At 41.2% G+C, this 21068-nt stretch overlaps 1 protein-coding gene across 5 annotated transcripts in view; it reads right to left on the bottom strand.

The window, feature by feature from the left end:
• Positions 1–1089: 1089 nt before the first annotated feature.
• The window catches only part of arap1 (ArfGAP with RhoGAP domain, ankyrin repeat and PH domain 1), a 43401-nt gene continuing 23422 nt past the window's right edge, over positions 1090–21068 (bottom strand). For 4 of the 5 annotated variants that reach the window (XM_010732296.3, XM_010732299.3, XM_010732298.3 and 1 more), the window contains 21 exons: positions 15225–15399; positions 14907–15041; positions 14663–14798; positions 14433–14535; positions 13811–14003; positions 13655–13700; positions 13302–13465; positions 11653–11865; positions 11066–11171; positions 10823–10970; positions 10202–10291; positions 9891–9968; positions 9598–9715; positions 8677–8790; positions 8435–8580; positions 8245–8327; positions 7382–7441; positions 5257–5320; positions 4973–5131; positions 3399–3436; positions 1090–2683 (listed from right to left, as the gene is read on the bottom strand). In XM_010732296.3, the coding sequence (XP_010730598.3) occupies positions 3416–3436; positions 4973–5131; positions 5257–5320; positions 7382–7441; positions 8245–8327; positions 8435–8580; positions 8677–8790; positions 9598–9715; positions 9891–9968; positions 10202–10291; positions 10823–10970; positions 11066–11171; positions 11653–11865; positions 13302–13465; positions 13655–13700; positions 13811–14003; positions 14433–14535; positions 14663–14798; positions 14907–15041; positions 15225–15399 (2352 nt within the window). In that variant the 3' untranslated portion in view covers positions 1090–2683; positions 3399–3415. The remainder of the gene's footprint in view (positions 2684–3398; positions 3437–4972; positions 5132–5256; positions 5321–7381; positions 7442–8244; positions 8328–8434; positions 8581–8676; positions 8791–9597; positions 9716–9890; positions 9969–10201; positions 10292–10822; positions 10971–11065; positions 11172–11652; positions 11866–13301; positions 13466–13654; positions 13701–13810; positions 14004–14432; positions 14536–14662; positions 14799–14906; positions 15042–15224; positions 15400–21068) is intronic. The other variant, XM_010732297.3, reaches the window with a different exon arrangement.

Below are 21068 nucleotides of genomic sequence, written 5' to 3'. Positions count from 1 at the left end.
TTCTCAGTAGAGATCAACTTTAAAAAAAAAAAAGTCTAGAAACTTCTACAAATGGATCCAGATTAGTGAGATATAAAATAGAAAATAATTATTTGTATTCATCCATCGTGGCTGCAGTCAAAAAGTGATCACGAGGTGTGAAAAGGTTAAATACATCTGTACCTGAAAGGTCCAACAGCTTGTCAGTTTTCTATAAAAATGAAAAAAAACATGAAGACATGAAGACCAATCATAAAAAAAGAGAGAAAATGACATAATTAGATAATAGAATAATAGAAGGAGGCCACTGAAGACTGAATGACAGGAGGGACAATGAATACAACTGGTGCTTAACCAGCTGATGTTGAAGGAACTCAACATCAGCACTCAATATTTTCATTAGTGTATAATAGGGATGATAATGCATTAATTTAGTTTCTACAGATTTCTGAAACAAAAAGATATTTTTTGTTTTTCCATTTTAGTGGGAAAAAAAAATCACAGGAAATTTGAGCTGCTCTTTTTTCTGCTTTGTTGCTGAAAGTCAAACTCTTAACTCAGGGTTACTTGCTGATTTGATTTTTTTGTTGATTTTCAGTGACAGAGACACTGGCCTTTATGGTTACAAAACCATGACGTTTTAAGTTTATAATGAAATTGGATAATTGCTGCATCCCGACTGTATAATCACCGTAAAGCAAGAATATTTATGTTTTTGTTACTTTCAAATTAGCCTTTTTTATCTACACATATTGCACCATGTTGAACCGCGCTCCCCTTTGTACTTGGTTAAGTCAGTGGGTTTAAATGAGTTGCAATCTGCAGTCTCACCACTAAGATGCCACTGAATCCTGCACACTGGTCCTTAAATTCAATGCGAAACACAATTTGTAAACATCTGCTTTCACTTTCTGATCCTCAGTGTCAAAGAAGTTATTAGATACGTCCTCTGTGATTCAAGGTTGAAAACAATAAAACATGAAAAAAAGAACATGGAGGGAATGAATAGTTTCTATAGGGAGCATGGTTACGTTACTACGCAGTCTTCTCTTGGCTCCTGCTGAGGTCTGGGCTGGAGGGCAGCTAATAAACACACATACAGCATACAGATTATTTGTATACATTTTAGGTGATTAATATGAACATTTAGCTGAACATGAGGACATCTCAGCAGCGGCTGCAGAACAGAAGCTGGCGTCCTCTGCTGTCCAAATAAATAAAATAAAAACTCAGGGGAAACCTACAGGTGACACTACAAGGTAGTGAAGTGAAGATAGGCAGTTCAATGCTGCTGGTCAGGCACGGTTAATACAGTTAATACAGATTGTTTCATTGCTCTCCTTTTGACAAAATATGTACAAGCTTGGACCCAAGTAGAAAGAATGATAGAAGATTAAAATGCACTTTAATTTATTTCTTGTACTTACAGATATGAACTTCTGAACCCTGTGTGAGGGTTTGGATGAACAAACTATAACAATATACTGTTACAAAGACTCTATGCTGTGCATAATGAACACACAAAAAAATACATGTTTATTCCAATATGACTAATTCCTAATCTAAAAACTTCATAAATACTCCTGGTTAATTAGAAAACTGCTCATGTACTGTACATTACAGGCAGTGCTGAGGACTGTGTGAGGACAGACAGGACTGCTAATCAGTCCTGGGAGAAAACATTGTTTTGAATAAGTGAATATGGTTTAAAATGTGACCTACTTAAGGTGCACTCAGTTTATTTAGTTCAGAATAAGAAGAGATGGTGAATCAAGAACTTCTCTTATTTTGTCACATATTCCAACAATTTCTCCTCTTAAGTCCTTTTAATCTTGAAAAGTAATGTTTTCAGCACATGCCTCTCCTTCCTTCACTCCCCAGAAGACTCAGTTTCATACACGTATGTAAAACCTGTGCGCTCGCAAACACATCTACACATATACACACATACCATAAAAGACAAAATGCGACTGTGACCGAGATTTTTTTTGCACACTGCTGGCAAACGTCGTGCTGAGTAACAGACACGTATCCATCACTTGTCATTTCTCAGCTTGTCTCTCAGTCTTCGTCTTGGTCCCCGTGGAACAAACTCTGGATAGAAATCAGGTCACTGTCTCCTATAACACCAGCTTTGCTTATAAGAGCAGTTTTGAACTGCGAGATTATCCAGACAATTCTTTGAGCAATAGTACAGAAAGAGTTACTAAAAACAACTGAAAATTATAAACCAGATTCAGCTACAACTGCAAGTAAATAAACTTTAATCTTCTATTTAAAAAAAAAGCTAAGCACTTGATGCCTAGAATAACCTGACTAAGGTTTTTTCATGCCTCTGCCCCATAATGCAACACAGTTGGGCGCAGACTTGTCACACATCGAGCTGGAAGCGAGTTTAGGAAAATCTTCAAGGTGATTGAAGTCCATCAAACTGTCTCTCTTTCATTTTTAATGCCACAGCTCCCAGCTGCTTCTACTGTACATCAAGTCAAGTCAAATTCATTTTGTGCGGGGAAACCAGAGGAGGTTCTATTTTCACATGTAATCCGGTTGTCCGTTTACTTTTTGGTCCAGTTCATATTCAGAAACGAGCAGATGGCAGTGTAGAGCCATACTCCATGTACAGTATGAGTGTCCGTCATTCTGGTCCTCGCGGTGGCAGAATGATGATGTCACAGGAATGTTCCAAGGTCGACCGTCCACTCTTTAAAAAAACAAAACAAACAAACAACAGAAATCCAGAGTTAGGTTTTTAATTCAGTGCTGCCACATCCTAAACATTTGTATACATTGTTTAATCTACTACAGAGGACTGAAACTAACATTGCAGATTTCATACAGTACATAAACCTAAAACCAGACTCACAGCGAGTTCCCTGAGAGGTCAAGCTTAAACTTTTCATCCAGACTATGAATATCTCGGAGCCATGGCAGCTAGATATGAGGCTGATGATAAGATGTGGACTCACTAAGCAGACCAGTGAACCCTTGTATTACATATATACCACTATTTACAAACCTATATATGTTTTTGTTGCTTGCTGACATCTTTAAATTGCTTGTGTTGTCAGATCAACAGTGCGAAATTGAAAGATATTTAATCTACAAAGATATATATATAAAAAAAAGACAAGAAGCAGGTTGTCGCAGACTAGAATCTGCATAGTCGATTTCAGCCCTTTACACTATTCACAGAGTCATTAACGATGAGCTGCAGTACGATGCACTCAATTAATTGAGTCCTTATTGGATTCATAATAGTTTCTTTACATTTTAAACAGCGCTGGTTGTATCACACACGTTTACATCGCCCAATGAGCTTAATGCAACTCACACAGATGAAAGAAAACACTGCTGACATCTGAATAAACAAATAAAAAAATTGTGCATCATCCATCATGTGCGTGAGGCCGTCTTACCTTTCTTACAATGGCCACTATCGAACATCTCTAAAGAGCTGAAAGATAAATAACAGTGGGGGTTATGAAAGAAGGGAGAGGGACAGATGGGAGAAACCTGGAGGTGTAGAAATAGAGGGAGGTGAGGACAGTGATGGGCTGAAGACAGGAAGGAAAAGTAGGGTGAACGAGATGAAGAGGCAAGCAGGTGGTGATAGTGTACCGAAACAACAACAAATGAAGTGTGAAGAAGACTTGTAAAGAGAGAGAGAGAGAGAGAGAGAGAGACGTGATCCATCTGTGATTTCAACATTCAAATAACAACATCATCACTGGATTCACCTTGAGAGTCATAACAGGAGCAGTCATTCTCTCTCACACACACACATACACACACCTTGCACTTGTAGTTGAAAATTGGACATCATTATGCAGTGAATCTCTCCCCTCCACCGCCACACACACACACACACACACACACACACACACACACACACACACACACACACCCTGCAAAAACCTGCGCTCTGCTGCTGCCCCATCACCAAAGCAATCACACCTTCCCTCACTCCCCCAAACAAACAAAGATTGTATCCAGTCAATACGCTGAACAGACGAGGATCAATAGAAAATATCTGAAGGCAACAACACAGCAAACCTGGAACCGCGTTATTGCCAAACACTGAGTTGAATGCTTATGTGCCGCTGCAGTCTGCAGAGAGGCATGTGATGGCTGGAAAACAGCAGGAGGAGACAACTGCATCATCAGATTGTGGACATTCAGTCCCATCGCACCGAGACTGAGTGTACAGTGAATTATTTCGGGTGGCTGCACTCAAACCCTTCTATGAAAATAAGAGAGCAGATGGAGTGCGTGATGTTGATGTTGTTTAACAGGTTTGGTTTGAAGTCAGCGCTCGTGAAATATAGTCCAACAAATCAACGCCGATGTTTGTCAAACTCTCACCACGTACACGACTCTGGGCAGCGTTTCTGCGAAACACAATGTGAACCATAGTTCACCTTCAGAGTTTTAGCAGAGCCTCACCAGAATAACTCTTGTTGAAATTGTGTTTTGTTAGTTCTCAGCCCAACATCTAACAATAATGATGATGCCGCTGTCTGCTCCTCTTCACATCATCTGGCTTCTTGAACAGTTTTAGATCCAGACACAAATTAGTAATTTATTCTCCTGTCCTGGAATCCAGGCTCATGAAAACAGACACACACTCGAGTTTCACAAGGAAGAGAGTTTGAGTCTATTTTTGGTCAGAATCCAACAGTTTAAGAGCTCAGATCCTATCATGATAATTACAGCAAAGATGAATCATGGAACAGAGATTATTGATTCTGCACAGGTGTGGGAGTAAATAATGGATGTCTGTTTTATCATGTAACTCAAATATTTAAACTAGAATCCTCAGTAGAGTGCTGTTACACTAGCACCCAGTGCAAATTTGTTCTCCTCTTTGAGGATTAACATTGAGAGTCTAGACCACCTGTGCAGCATGAATGTCTCTGATTAGCCAGCAGCTCTCAGGCTGAGCTCGCTGGTTTGTCCTAGATTAGTCCCAGTGATTGGTAGGTTGACTCACAGCAAGCGGGTCTTGGCTGAAAGCAGCGACACTGTTCCGCATCTCATTCTCACTGCCACGTAGAGGTATCAGTGACACGTTACCATGACGTGTGTCTGGCATCACGCGGCTCACCCGCGTCTGCTGGAGTCCGTTCTGAGGCCACACGTTGCCATCGTACTTCAGTGAGGAGAGGGAGCAAGAAGAGGTTTTACAAGACTTATCGGCAGGTTATTAAGCATGTTACTGTGCCACACCATATTTTGTGTGTGTGTGTGTGTGCGTGTGTGTAAGTGAGGTCGCACCTGGATACTGAGAAAGGTAGCATACCACTCCCTCATTTCTGTCTGGGTGTCACAGCAGAGATACCTGCGAATAAATAGAGGGTGATGAAGAGAGGGAGAGAGTGTGATAAAAATCAGGAGGTAGTGTGTGTGAGAGAGAAACAATCAGAGGCATTCAGAGACTAAGGGACATTTGGAAAATTAACCACAAAAAACAGAGTGAGGTAGTCAAAGATATTAATTGAAATCGACACATCCTCTTTTATGGCACCCGGTGGTAGAGCCACAGGCGTAAAACACTGAGTGTGATTCTTAATTTCACGGACCTTCAGCGTTCAGTGTGTGTGTCCGTGAGAAGTGTAACAGCGTCTGTGTGTGTACGTGCATATTTTACGCCACTCAGGTTGCTATCACACAGCCCCTCTGAGTCACCAGCCATTATTATTGTTGTGAGAACAGATTTAGACTACAACAATTGTTCAAGCACCCTCCGCTGAGACACAACAAAACAGTGATGCAGACTTGAAAACTAAACAGCGTAGAGCGCCGACATAAATTTAGCCACAGTCATGAGATTTGGCTCACATGCCAACACATCTCACACCCACGTAGAGCTCCTCCCTTTGCCTAGTTTGCATCATTACGGCCAGAAGAGCTCATTAGTGTTCGCTGAGATTCAAAAGAGGACAGTCGCTCCATTCTAGCATGCATACCTTCAGTGCAGCAGTCAGTAATGTTCTACAATACATTTACTTTCTGTGCAATTAACTGGGCTGCTAATCGAGAGCATTATCAGCCTGCAGATGAGAAAACGCCGCTCATTTATCATCACAGGTTTCCATAAAGACGCAGAATACAATTTACATAATATTCTGAAAATTCATCAGCTTAAGTGACTGCTAGAGTAGCGCTGATAAAACAGTGCAACAAAAAAGGGAGAATTAACAAGTGGTAGAGAGTTTAAAGTGGATAGAGGTATGACGGTATGAAGCTCAGCGACATTAAGTGCGGGTGGGTAAGTAAGATTGAGAGAGCGTGGTTCAGTCAGCCATATAGGAACCATTAATTTTCCTTCCTTATCTATAACCGCTCTTCTCTTCACTAAGTTTTCGGTTATCTGCAGTAAATGCAAAATTTCTAACTTAGCATACAGCTTCTACCTTTCAGCTGACACTTTGCTTCCCACGTTCTCCCCCTGCCTTCTTTATCTTTTCCCCACATTCCCTCCTTCGCTCCATTTCTTCCTCTCAGGTGTGTTTTTCTTTTGCTGTGAGCGACACGACAATGGAGTGTAACCCAGAGACAATACTGCCTACGGCGCGACGAGAGCAGCGCTCCTATTACAACAGCACTGATGTCTACTGCTGTTGACAGTACAGAGCCCACGTGAAAACACATATTGGAATGATGCACGCAAACGCACGCACACACACACACACAGACACACACACACACACAGGGGGGTTTATATGTGAACAGACCTGAATTAGAATAGAGGCATGGTTACAGGTGTACTCATGTGTGTTTCCCTCCTGGGTAGAGCCGACCTTTCATAGGCCTTCTTCTCCAAACTCTCACGCAGGGATCTGACCCGTTTTCTCTGGCTACAGCGAAACCGCTAGCTTTGTATATGTGGCATCAAATATGTGGCCATACTGCCACTCAGGGAAAATCAGACAGCATCAACAGGGGGTGTGCCAGAACTTCTTAAGTTTGTACTAAAGACTGTGAACTACTGCAGAGAGATGAAAAGCTGCAGTAGTGTTGTAGTTTGATGGAGGAAAAAATTATTCTTCAAAATGTTTTTACATCATATTGAAATGAGCAGATAAGTGAAGTTATTATTCAGGTTATTTCCTTTATTATAGTGGTATAGAGGTTGAAATATTGGACAAATGTAAATGTAACTGGTGTATTTCTAAGATGAATGAAGAGATCTGTGTGTAGCTATGAACACGACAGCAGAGCGCTGCACCAAATCTGTCTGAGGTTGCGGTGTATTATAGATGGAATAAACCATGTATGCTTTGTGGAGACTGACAACATGAGCAGGACTTGGCTGAGCTGTGAGTGCTCTTGGTTGACAGCTAAGTATTGTATATAATAGATGTACATGCTGTACATGCATCACTGGACAGCTACTCACCACTGCTGTCTCTCCGGCTTCTCCTGTTTCTTACTCTCGTACACCACCGTCAGCCCCCAACTGAAAGCAGACAGAGACAGAAAGACAGCATTAGCTCAGCAGCAGCACAATTATAAACGTCCCTGCAGCTTATGATTCTTAGGCTCAGTCTGCCCCCTAGTGGTCACTCTTGTTTTTTTTTAGTCCCCCATGAGCCATTTCAGATAAGGCAAATGATTAATAAATACATCTAAAACTGGGAAATAAATTATTAAAGTTGATCTATTTCTTCTTATTTTACATTAGTATGCTAAAGAGCAAGTGGGATTACAGGAGGGGCTCTTAAATTTAGTTTTAAAAGGATTGACTCTGGAGCAGGCTTAGGGGGCATTGACAGATTTGGTTCAAATTTTAAAGAAAGACAATTGAATGAAAACTTAACACATCCTAAAGATCCTAAACGTATTCTCTTGATAAATGTACTTCAGATTCTTCCTTGCATTTATTTGTATTAATCAGCCCATGCCTGATTAAAGTATATCTGCTCATACATATGTATAGCTCGTCCCCATCATCAGTGGTTTTATACATTTAAAGACAAAACTGATCACAAAGCAAAAGATTTTTTTAAAACATGCATTTTCTATTGCAATTGTAATGCTAATACTAGCTTCTACCAGTGGCATAATGATGCAGACAGTATACACAGATGAGCACATATTATACGATCCATGGAGAAAGATTAGTAAGGTAGGCGATTCTTTGTGTCCAGTAAAGTGTTCATCCTTGTTAGAATCATGGCTGTCACCATTCAGAGCTGCTTTGCTGCTCAGTAGTCATGATTCACGTAACAGGAACATCTGTGCTACACTGCATGTGCTCACCATGTGGGAGGACGGAGCTTCTTCTTCATACCCAGGTAAACCTTTAAGTTTTTCCCTGGCCATTCACGTTCTGGACGGTTACTCTGACAGAGAGAGAGAGAGAGAGAGAGAGAGAGAGAGAGAGAAACGAGGTGAGCTTGTGAAAGAATGCAACGAGAAAAAAAAAAAGAGCTGACAGAGGAAATCTTACTCTGACGTCCTTGTACATTCGGAGAGAGCTGGAATTGAGGATGAAATATCGGTCGTGGAAACTTCCAGAGGAGAGTCCCAATCCCAAAATGCTTCGCTCTTCTCTGAATTTCATCATCCCATGTTTGGATGCATCCACTTTACCGGCTGGAGGATAGAATGAGAGATTATTAAGAATGAAGTGACCTGCAGGAATAACAATACTGTGACTGATTATGTCAGCGGCCTGGTTTATGTGTTCACCCAGGTAGATGATCATGTTGTCCATAGCGATGTGTTTCTTGATGAGCAGACGGGAGTCCGTGCCAAAGGAGTGAAGGATGGGTAAGACTCGCTCCTGATAGTGCAGTGGACGTTCTGAGGGAAGCGGAGTAATAACACACAACACACATGAAGCAACCTCAAATGATTTGGTTACATGATTTAGAAGACTTTTATTCAAGAAGAGAAAATATGTGTGTCATTCTTAAACAAATAGAGTTCTTGACAGCATGATTGATGCCGTTTCTATTTTAGACAAAAGTGGAATGAAGATTTGGTTTACAATAATTTCACTTGGCCAACAGTTGGCATGTTTACCAACTTAAACAGCTTTTGTTGTTATAAAAGCGACATCTGTAAACTGACATAATCCCCTGCAGCTATTCCCGTCACTCATACTCTAATTTCCTTCCTTTTCTCAGTATCATTCCTCCGTTTACTCCTGTAATCAACAGTTTCTGGTCGGCGAATGGAAATCTGCCAAAACATCTGAGTGTTACTGGCATAAGATAAGCCACCTATTGCTTCCTGGTGGGGAACCAGATGGCCCACATACCAAGCTCAAAACAAAACGCCACACAGTCACATTGCTGAGCATAATCCTTTTGCCTCTGGAGTCTGTGTGTCACTTTGAGTAGGTCAGGCTGCAGGTTGAGTGGAAAGCTTTTTACTGGCTTTGAGTCATTGTTTTTGTTTCGCTGTGGGCCTTGTCATGTTTCATGTTCATTTTACATGTGAGGCCATGTTGCTTTCTGAACCAAAAAAATTGCGTGATGGTGGATTCAAAAAGATGGTGAACGGTGGAAGGACAAGATAGTTATTAAAACATATTTATGGCCACAAATCACATTGAAATAAAAATACAATAAAAGTTAACTAGTGTTCCTTCTTCTTCCGACTTACCCATTTCCTCCTTGTCGCTGACCTCCCAGCAGCTCCAGTATTCTTTGTCTTTAACCAGGATGTTACGCCGGTCCAAAATTTCACAGGTCAGCTCTGCTGCTGTCATAGAACCAGGGATCTGAGGAAAGAAGAGAAGAGTTCTTCTCTCTTTAGCAAAGGACAAAAGTGTGGCTGCATACTGATTCAGCCAGTGTGCCAGTGTTTTCCCCCCCTACACCCCTTGAGAGAGGAACTGGGCATCAAAAATGTAAAATTTAAAGTTATGATGTGTCATATGATGAAATCTGGGTCACCTGGACACTTTGCTCTACTACTTCCTTCTTTTCCTCCACGTACACTGTACAGATGAAGTGTCCTCCTGGTTCAGTGCTCTGAAGTATCCAGTAGACAAACACACAGAGAAAAGGTCAGATAATAACAGCATGCATGATGATACGTGTGCATGCATATAAGAATCTACACAGCACGGGCATGTAAATAATGACGAGCTGTGCCACATTGATTTTAAATGATGAATACACATCGTGTTATACACTCTGACAGAACAAGAATGAAACAGATCATGTGAGGCATAAAGAAAAATAAATTATTGTGTGTGACTCACAGGAAACTTGTCAACTTTGTTGAGTTTGTTTCGCAGCTCGATGATCACCTTGATCTCGTCTAGCTGCTTCTTTAGCTGCTGCTCAGTCACCTACAAACAAATATGCACACACATTTATTCACTCATGCAAATGATGAATCGGCTGACTGAATAATACTTGTGAAACTAGAGCTTCACTGTTAATGGTGTTTGAGCTAAGGCACTGCATTTTAATAACGTCAAAACAAAATAATGGTTAAGAGAAGTGTATTTTGACAACGACTGCAAGGATTAGCTAGTGACACTATTTAACACAGATTGTATCCGTGTATGATTAGTTTCTTAGCAAATAAACTCCAAATTCACACATCAGAGTTGTACTTTCTTTTAAATGCTACTAGATATAAAATTGAAGTGACTGAAATCTGTTCCTGAAAAATATTTCCTGTGGTTTTTGGAGCATGACCTTGCAGCCAATATAAGATTACATGTTCTTGGACATCTCAGCTTTCTAGAGTCGTGCTCTCTGCGCTGTGTTTGCCATTTTCTGATGTCATCACTTCACATTAATGAATCAGCTTAGAGTACAAAATGATCTGCCCTCCTGTCATCCCTCTGTCTAGCAGTAAGTAGTGAGATGACCTCAAAGATGAGCGTGTAGTGCTGTATGAGGTCCTCTATGGTGCGGCCAGCAGTGTAGTCTTTCCCATCGGTCTGGAAAAGTGTGGGGCCGAACACTATGGCCAGGTTATGGAGATTCATCTGGTTCAAATTAGAAAAACGCTGCACGCTGAAACACATGCAGGAAAAAACAGACATAAGCGTAAACACACATACACTGGAATAGTGTGGAGAAGTGTGTTGTTCAGTGTATGTGTTTCTCACCAGTAGAGGTGATTGATAAGGGCTTGTAGTGTAGCCTTGTTGACATGAGGCAGTCTGTTCAACAACATCTGGTACTGAGAGATTTTCATACTTTCATCCTGAATGGCTGTAGTACAAGACAGAGAGGAAGGAAAAGAGAAAATCTTGAATACATAGGCATTATAAAGAGCAGCAGGAACAAAGAGAGAGTCAGGAAGTGTCAGAGGGAAATCATTCTGCTTTGATTAGACTTCCAGTGTAGTCAACAGAGAGATGTAGTCAATAGTAAACAGTCCAGAGTATGACCCAATTTGACCAATACCTTCTTGAAGCACTATTTCCATGATTTATCCCTTTAATTGCCCTTAAAGATTTTTTGATATCAGTCACTGAGGCGCCTCCTGCCACAACAATACAATGCAAGTCTGTTGGGACTCATTTTTTTGTAGAAAATGTTCCTTTTTATTCACCGCCATTGTCTTGGAGTGGCAGAAGTATCTGCAAACCTCATGAAATAAATATAAAACTGTTCATCTAGCTGGAATTACTCAATGTAAATGGAGAAAAGGTTGGGACTCTCTGATCACAGCTTGACTTGTGAAACTCACCAGCTGTACTGAGCCAGGCGCTGGCGTCCTCTGACGTGAACAGCCCCTCTTCTAACTCCCTGAAGAAGCGCTTGAGCGTGTTGGAGACGTCGTCCACCTGGTGCTCTCCGTCCCTCAGACAAAGACTGCGAGCATCACAGCGGAATCTCTCGCACAGCGCTGCCACACGGGAGTTCACGCCACTCTTACGGTAAATGCCTTCAGACGTCAAGCCTAGAAGAAAAGAATAAAAAGCATACACAGACAACATAAGATAACACAGGCAATACACATTACATAACTCATGGAGAAGACATAATGTGGCACAATTGTTCAACTTTATACTAGTATAGATTTAAAAATGTCAACTGAAGACTTAAAAAGGATCTACAACCCAAACTGGTGCAACATTAGAGATTAGTTACAATGACTGAGTGTGAGGCCATTCATAGTGTATTGCATAACTGTGCCCTAAGAGATTGTTTAATGAAATGCAGCAAAGCTCTGTTGCTGAAAACATAAAGCATACCACATACCATTCAATGATGCTGTATAATCCATCATCATCTGACAAATCAGCAAAATATCTGCTATGACATGACTGATGTTGGGTGGTGGTGCCATACCAGCAACATGCTTACAGTTGTCTCTAAATATGTCCTGGGTGTGAAACACACTGCTCAAGTGTAAGTTGTGTCCACTAGAGGGCTTCTGCTCATTAAAAAAAAAAAAACTTCACTCTTGCTTTCTTTTGTTCTGCTTTCGTGGCTGCTTTTGGCAGCAGTGAGTCATTATTAAAAGCTTGTGTGTCAGATCTTTCCAGTGCCACCATATTAAAATGTTATTCCTTGTGACAGGCTATAATAGATTACAGTAATGGCTCCAAAACATCAGAATAGCAGAAGTTACTATATTCAATAGTATATGTCAAAAAGTAGATTACTGTAGTTGAATACAGATAATTACATCACACAAGTGTCATGTAAATGATGACTACCAGTTAATGACGGTCAATTTTGTCCATTTCCCAGAAATCTGACCAGAGGGACTAACATTCCTAACAGGAAAGTAGACGATATCAGCATAATGAAGGCCCCCCACAGACACACATATCCTCTCGCACTTGTGCTTATATGAAAACACAAATGCAGACAGTAAATGTATGAGTAAGAGAGGGAAAATATGAAAAGTAAGAGAGCAGAAAGGACAGAGATCACAAATCAGGTCAGCTGGTGGAGGTGGGAGAGACAAAGAATGAGGAACGAGGGATAAATAAGAGAATACAAAGAAAAGGGAAAGAAAAGCAGCCAGGAGGAAGCAAGAGGAGAAATGGAGGTGGAACAGAGTTGTTTTGTTGTCCTGCGGTCCGTTGGTCTCTCGCAAAGCCAGAACTCCAGCAATTATAGTCACATGAGGACACACACACAGAAACTGCCAAGTGTGCACACTGAAATGGCAAGAAAGACCACAACCGCTTACAGAAATATGTTTGTAGCCTCCTGTGATGTAAATACAGGCATATATGTGTGACAGAGATAAGGAGCATGCCATGAATGTATATGTGCGTGCCTGTGCCTGTGTGTGTTGACACAGTGTGCGACAGAGGGAACACTGTTACTCTTTGAATGAATTTGTATCGCTGTCTGTTTGAATCTCTGCAGGTTTCTCACCGCACTGTGTGATGTAGCTGATGCAGCTGTGTACTATCACGGGTATGTCTGTCTCCGTCAGCTGCTGCTGGCTCAGTGTGTCTCCTCCACTCTTTGCTGCCGCCTGGATGGCCGTACACCAGCCGGCGAAATCCAACTTCCTCTCTCCCTCTATGTACAGAGTTCTAAATAAAGAGAGACAGAGACAATAACATTCAACAAGTGAAGGAAGGATGGAAAAATATCATGGGACTAAGAGGAAAATGTAATAAAAATTACATTTTTTAGAGAAAAACATGATTATAATACTGATTGTTTTTTCTCTTGAGCATTGCAATTGTAACAAACAATCTGTAGTTAATCTCCCCTCTCACCTGCCTCTCTCCACCAGAACCAGCACCTCATTGTCTTGTTGAATCGCTGTGAAGCACAATTACACAGAAATCAGATCATTCCAGATAGCCATGCTTTCAGTATGTCACTGTGTGTATGTGCAGATTACAGCATGTGTGTTCATGTGTCTCACTCACAGAGTTCATTCAGCTTGCGGAGGTGGATCTCCTCTCCCTGGCTCTCCGCAAAGTAGACATGAAGCGTGGAGCCCACCAAAGCAAACCAACCAACCTTGGATGTTTGGAGGTTCAAGCCATCTTTACACTTTAGCCTTCCAATCCGATCAAAGCCCAGCCTCAGTAAAGGCTCTGCAGAGGCTGGGATAAAGCTCTACAAATAAAAAGTGGGGACATAGTGGCTTTTGTAATTCGTTGCTCATTAGTCATCGTTTCCCTTCTCTTTTGATCATGATCACTTCAATCTGAAATCCTTTGTGAAAACCAATAGTAATTCAATTGTTAGAAGAAAGGTTAAAACTCTTGTACCTCAATGGTAGGGGCGATTTTTAGAACTGCATGAGTAAGTGGTGCGGTCAGTAACTGTGGAACAAATTCACCTTTGGGTCGCGTCATACAGTCTTTGCTGCTAGACATCCAGGAGCCATGGATATAATATCAACCTACCATCTTGGCATTTATGTGTGTTATGTATGTAGGAGAGCTTTCCATTTTCACTACAAAGTAAATAAATCAACAAATCTTCCCTCTGTAAGGATCCACCTTAGGAGGAAGTAGATAAATGAGTGCTTGTCCCAGTTACCTTGGCAATAGACTTGACCCATTCCTTGTGGCTGTCTGGATCATCAGTGCCAAATAGATAGAGGCGCTCTGACTCGGAGTAGAGTTCAAACGTATGCTCATACCTAAAGGTTAGAAAGAGACATTAGGAGGAAGTGAGTGTGTGTGAATGTGTGTGTGTGTGTGGTGTGTGTGTGTGTGTGTGTGTGTGTGTGTGTGTGTGTGTGTGTGTGTGTGTGTGTGTGTGTGTACCCATGTCTCTCAGGTGCGTCTACAGCCAAACAGACGGTCTCTGAAGCCTTCAGAGCTCCGTTGGGGTTCGAGTTCTTGTCACTCTCATAGTAGCTGAAAGTTCCATCATTCAGTGTGCACCAGCGACGACTGAACTCTACAAGGAGCAACAAATAATAATATCTCACAATATGGTATCTATAGACACTGCAGCTTTGTTTGTATGTTTACTGTATTGTGCTCTTTATATCTTAGTGTAATTCACCCTCTCTGGCCTTGCGCTCTGTGATCGCCCGAGCCATGGAAGCGGTCTTGAACAGGAAGCCATTGTGAGACACACAAGGTGGTGGAGAGTAATGCCTCGTCTCCATAGCCCCGCCCACCTCTGATCGTGGCAGCTCTGCAGGAGAACAAACAAATAAACAAACAAACAATTACCATACGGGTTGTCATCTACTGGGAGTCTATCTGTTGAAGTTAAGTAGAAAACGGCTAACGACCAAAAATACTCCTGGGTATGCCAGGAATATGTGTTATATAAAACTTATATAAGGGCCCCTGTGCATGCAAAGTTATACTATACCTGTGTTAAGGTTGTGGCTAATTAACTCAGCCTGTAAGAGTTGTGAGTGTGCGTTGGCCAGGGAGAGAGGTGAGGGCCAATTTGCCATACCAGTTGAACAATTTACATCTGCACCGCAGAAAATCAGGCTTAATGTCTCCAGCACATCACTGCACTGCACATTTATACATAGAGCCTAGAGAGAAGGGAGAGAGAAGAAGAAATCAAAACACACAGACACACATTGTATGATTACTATCTGGATAGTAATTGTACTATTTTAATACATTAAACCGTGCTATGGTGAGGAGGGAAACGTGCAGACAGAAGTGTGCAGGGACAGTGAGACAGAGAAAGGAAGTGCTAAGGGAAATGAGTAAGAATGATCATAAACTGATAGTAAAGTGATGACTTTTGTAATATGGCTATGCAGCTGCTGACCTGGCTTTAGTCACGTCACGTGGTCCTCTGTCAGCTTTGTTTCCAAGGAAACAGCTGAGGTCAAACTCGGTGTGTCTGTGCAGGCAGCAAGTCCTCTACTGATCTAGAGCCACCAAGTTTTACTTTGAATTACATGGAAATGAACGCAGTGTTTTAGGTCTTGTGCCAGTCGCTGAGTGCGCTCCAAATCCACTGTAAGCACACTTAATAATAGAGCAACTTTGAGTTATTCTATAATGATTAGTCTATACCTTGTGCTTCATTTCACTGAAATGAAAACTGATATAAAATAGTTTTCCACACTGAGAACACAAAACCACTGTTTTACTTCCTACAAGTGTACAAGTGGATCTTTATTGTCATTTGGAGGTGCTTTGATTTTATATATATACTATAAATACTTTAAATCCAACTGTAAAGAAAGAGGAAGGTGGGGGAGGCAAAGATGTTATGACTAAGGAAAGGAGGATGCTATGTTTTTACAGCTGAGGAACTTAAACTCAATTACAGTACATACACACACACACACACATACACGAGTCTGTCTTCCGTTAAAACCAATAAGCTCTTTTGGATCTGATTGAGAAATTCCACAGCACTCTGTCACACATACAGACAGCCCCTACTCTATTTAAGCACTGTTGAGCCTCTACACACACACACACACACACACACACACACACACACACACACACACACAAACAAACCAATTAACAAAGATTAAAATTGCCCAAGAGACCCCTACACACACACACACACACCATTGAAGACATCTGAACAAAAAGCTTGCCACACACACACACACACCATTGAAGACATCTGAACAAAAAGCTTGCAGTCATCTGGAGTGGAACACAGTAAACACTTCATTAATCTCATCATATGGATCACATGATAGAGCTGGTACACAGAGCTCGGTAATGTTATTTCAAGCTGCATTCATGGCACTTCAGTGGCTATGACTGTCAGTTTTCTACAGCTTCTTTTCATTGATTCATACGGAGCACACTCGAAAATATACTTTGAGTTACATCAGATATCCAACGGTGTTTATAAACAGATCTGATAAAAATCCGTCCGCAACTGGCAGCTACATGTTTTCAATAAACTCTGTGAATGCTTGTTTTGTGTTTCAATAAAGCCGATCGCATTGCACGTATCGGAAAGGAAGTCTTCCCTTTTAAAAATCTAAGTGCATACAGTCAATGACATCTGTGATCAGGGCTGAAAGAAGTAAACAAATCCGAGTGGAGGAGAGGGTGAGAAGATGTAATCTCTATAAACAGTTGATCATGAACAGCTAAGCAGATATTTTTTTATTTTATTTATATGTGTCTTTCTCGTCATTCTAGAGCATCAAGTGACTGATAGGACTGTAGAGGAAGTCGTGGCCCCTTATATAGGTTATCTGTTTTCCGGATATCCGCTGGCAACCTGGGAAGCCCTGAAACATTGGCCATTGCCCCCAGAGGCTAAATCATTCGATAGGTTCAAAAGATTGCAAAAGATTTAATTGATTACCTACATGACAGAACAGGAAGTATAGCGCCATCTTAGAAAAAAAAAAAAGTGGTTTATATTGTGTATCTTTCTCTGCTTGGATGTGACACTTTTCTCATTTCCTTTGCCTGGGAAACTATTGTACGTGTCCTGAATTCTTCCACTCTGTTCTTGTAGTCTTGTGCTTCTGTTTGTCATTTAATTCACGTTGCTGCAAACTCCTTTTTCCCCTATGAGAAAGAACTGAACTAACATTGTATACTGGGCTCTTCACTATGAATTCATATCAGAAAGATGTAATACAACCTCATATTTGGGTAACAGTACAATTCAAATAAAAACATCACATCGGCCTGTTCTAGGTCACCGAGGGTATGAGAGAAAGTGCCCATTTGCTGACTCCTATTTGATCCACTTTAACCATCACATTGACCAGTGACCATCTTGTTTATCTGTACTGGCTGTTGCTGAAAGGCCGAAAAGTCAATACTTCAGATCAATCCTTGCAGGCTAACACTATGCTACATGCCAAGCCATATCATGATATACTGCCATTCGACTACAGCCACAATGCAGGTCAGAAGCAGTACTTTGCTACAAGTACAGATCTTTGCAGTGTGATGTTTTGTGTTGACACATTCCTAAACCTAATGACTATGTGTGTAGCTTCCAGTAAGAATGAACAAAAGCCAGCCCTCTGTCCCATGTGGACATACATGTGACGGCTATGTTGTGCATGTAGGTCAGTGTCCTGTAATGTATCGATAGCCAACCCTATGCCTTCTGACCGAGAAAAGTGAACCAATCAGTATACAGTACAGTGAGGAAATGGGTTTGAGTGTTTGAAGACCTCACGCCCTCCAACATCTGCTGCCTATGAGACACATACACAAAGAGAGAGGCGAAGGGAATTCAAGAATCTTTCCCAATTTCCCCAGAGAGAGAGCGCAAGAGAGATTTTATCTGGGTGTGTCTAAAATCACAGGCCTCCATCTGGCCTCTGCAGTTATATGGGACAGAATTGAAGGAAAAGACAGAGATGAGAGGCACAGGAGAAAGAAAAATATTGTGAAAAGGAGATGAAATGCGTTTTAGTGAGGCACATAAATCAGAGGCTGATTGCACTTGGCTACAAAATCAACACAATTTACTCAGACGCCCTAAGTGTAGACACACAGACATGAACAAATGCAGCCGAAATCTGCTTTGTCCATTTCGGCGCACACTAAACGACCAACCAGAAGATACACCCACATTTATATGTGTGTGTGTACGCCGTCCATATATTAAATCCAGATGAGAAAGAGCAGTTATCCGCATATGTTCCATCATTACCTCACCAGCAACAGTTTACAGAAAGAGAGAGAGAGAGAGAGAGAGACGGAGGTGAAAATATAGAACGATGAAAAAATGGGAAGAGAAGAGTGAATATGACGCAGACAAATACCAGAAACATTTTGAAGAAAAGAAAAGCAAAGGGAAATAAACAAGAAAGCAAATCCCACCTCACTGAACACTGAAAAGGATTTATGACCTCAAATCCTACAGTGCAGTGTGAATGAGGAGATAAGAGCACCCAGTTGGAAGAAGAAAGAAAGATGAGACAAAAGAGCAACAGCAAAGAATGAACAGAAAGAAAGGGAAAGAGAGATGGAGCATTTCTTCTATGGAAGCCACTTTCCAAAACTTTTAAAGCACAAAAACAAGCCTATAAAGAGCTTTTACTACTGCCTTTCAGCTATGTCAGTTTGCTATAATAAGTACCAATAACACACTGATTGTCACCAGCAACCTCAACACAACAAATACAAGCTAAAAAAGTCCTCGGTAGTAGTAGTAGCAGCCCAGGTGGGAGGATGGTAACTTTTTATGCTCATAACAAAAATGTGACATGTAATCTAATCATAACAGAGATCATAACAGTGAATAGGTTACGGCCAAACAGATGGTTGAGATTTAATGAATGGAACAGAGATGCATGATAGTATGAGCTCAAACTTCTCAACACTTCTCTCTGTGTTGAACAACTCGATGCTATATTGTGCATTTCTCTGTCAGACATCTCTTTATGCTCCAAACTCCTCTTTGCCCTCTCACAAACACATAAATCAACAAACTTCTCAACAAGGTATTTCTGATGTCAATCAAAAGGCTTTGAAAGTGGAAATGTATCAGTGTAACATAAAAACATAAGAATGAAGAAATGCTTGAAACACTGTAGACAAACCTGTTTCCCTGGAGCTCAAACACATTTTTTGAACATTATGTTCTTCCAAGAGAAAAAAATTAATGAAAATGCTGCTGAAAACATCAACAGTTGACTACCGAGTGCAAAAGAGGGATGAAAGAGTGCAAAAGGCGAAGAGAGAGAGACAGAGAGAGAGGGGGGGACAAAGCAGGAAGGGACGGAGTGAGGGAGACAATGATGTCCATTGACAGAGGTGAGCCTATCATCTAACTATCTGAGTACACAGAGAACACATGGACACACACAGAGAGTAATACAGACCAAAAATGCAAAAAAGCCGCTCAAACATGCCTACACACACACACACATAAATATGCATGTTAACATATCTCAGCCCACTCCAGTGAAAAACATACATACTGACACACAATCACTCTAATGTGCTCACTGACACACATTCCTATACTCACACTAATCTACCGCCATTAAAACACATTCACGCTCGCTTTCTTTACAGAAATATTCTACATCTAAGACAGATGCAGACAGACAACACACTTTCACTACCCTCTCCTATAGCTAACCAGAACAACACAGTCTTACCTGTAACTTCTCAGTTCCTTTCAATCACTCCTCAGTTTGAATGTCAGTCAACAAAGTTATAGATACAGATACCTAGTTCGCGCTGCTTCAGTCTGGCAGAAGGTTAAGAAAATACTAGCCACTTACAAATTAGAAAAAGAGCCAGCAGTGAAGAGAACTTTCTTCAGCAGTCCCAGCCAAACAATGAGGGGGAGAGGAGGAGAAGAGAGGGTGGAGGCGGAGTTACAGCACATTCCTGCTAAAGCAGTGAGTAATGATGTCACAGCCAGGAAAAACAAAGAAGAAAGGAAACAGAAAAGTGGGGATAAAAAGACAGGACTAGATAAAATAAATATGAATGTCACCCAAGACACATGTACTCACTTGGTACCCAAACTTCACACTCAAGGACACACACACACACACACAACAAACTGTCAACTGCATTGCCACACACAGTAACTTCATGGTTAACACAAACACATTGCAGAGAGCATTATTTTTTTTTGAAGACACACCCAAAGTGGAAAGTGTAGCAACACAGAACTGAAGACGTATTTGAGACAGAGCAGAACAGGTAGATCAGCAAATATCTATTTTAAATAAGGGGAAGTTCTGCACAGGAACAAAGACAGAAAACTGAGAGATAACATTCTCAAGACAGAAAATAGTAACAGGAAAAAAAGAGATAGAGTCATCATGGAGGAGGGCTGAGTAAAGAAGGGAGGACAAGCTGCTGAACAAATGTGTTTTTAAACCAAAAAAAGCAGTTGGCGATTGGTTTGTGTGTGTGGCAATAAGGCAACTTCCTTTATCTCTGCACATCCCTAACAAAGTGATTCACACGCACACACGGTGACGAGCTTGAATGCTTCGGGGAAGAAAAATAGAACTCAGTCAGGTGCTAAATGTGACTCACTAACACACTCAGTGTGTCTGTGAGCAGTCCACATTGTTTGTGGTAAGTGGTTTAAGCAGCTAATGTTTGACCGAGCTGGGACTGAAACACTAAGACATTTACCGCGCACAGTGGAGCACAGCAAATGGCACACATGCAAAATCCTGCACTCTAGACATTTCTGAGAGATGTCCTGCTTCTGACTTAATTAGGATGAGAGCACACAGGTAGATGTTATATCTGCACCTCTGCTGAC

The sequence above is a fragment of the Larimichthys crocea genome, chromosome VII (genome assembly GCF_000972845.2).
Source record: "Larimichthys crocea isolate SSNF chromosome VII, L_crocea_2.0, whole genome shotgun sequence".
In the NCBI taxonomy this organism is placed as follows: domain Eukaryota; kingdom Metazoa; phylum Chordata; class Actinopteri; family Sciaenidae; genus Larimichthys; species Larimichthys crocea.
The sequence above is the reverse complement of the archived record's forward strand: the minus strand, read 5'-3'. Positions and strand labels throughout refer to the sequence as shown.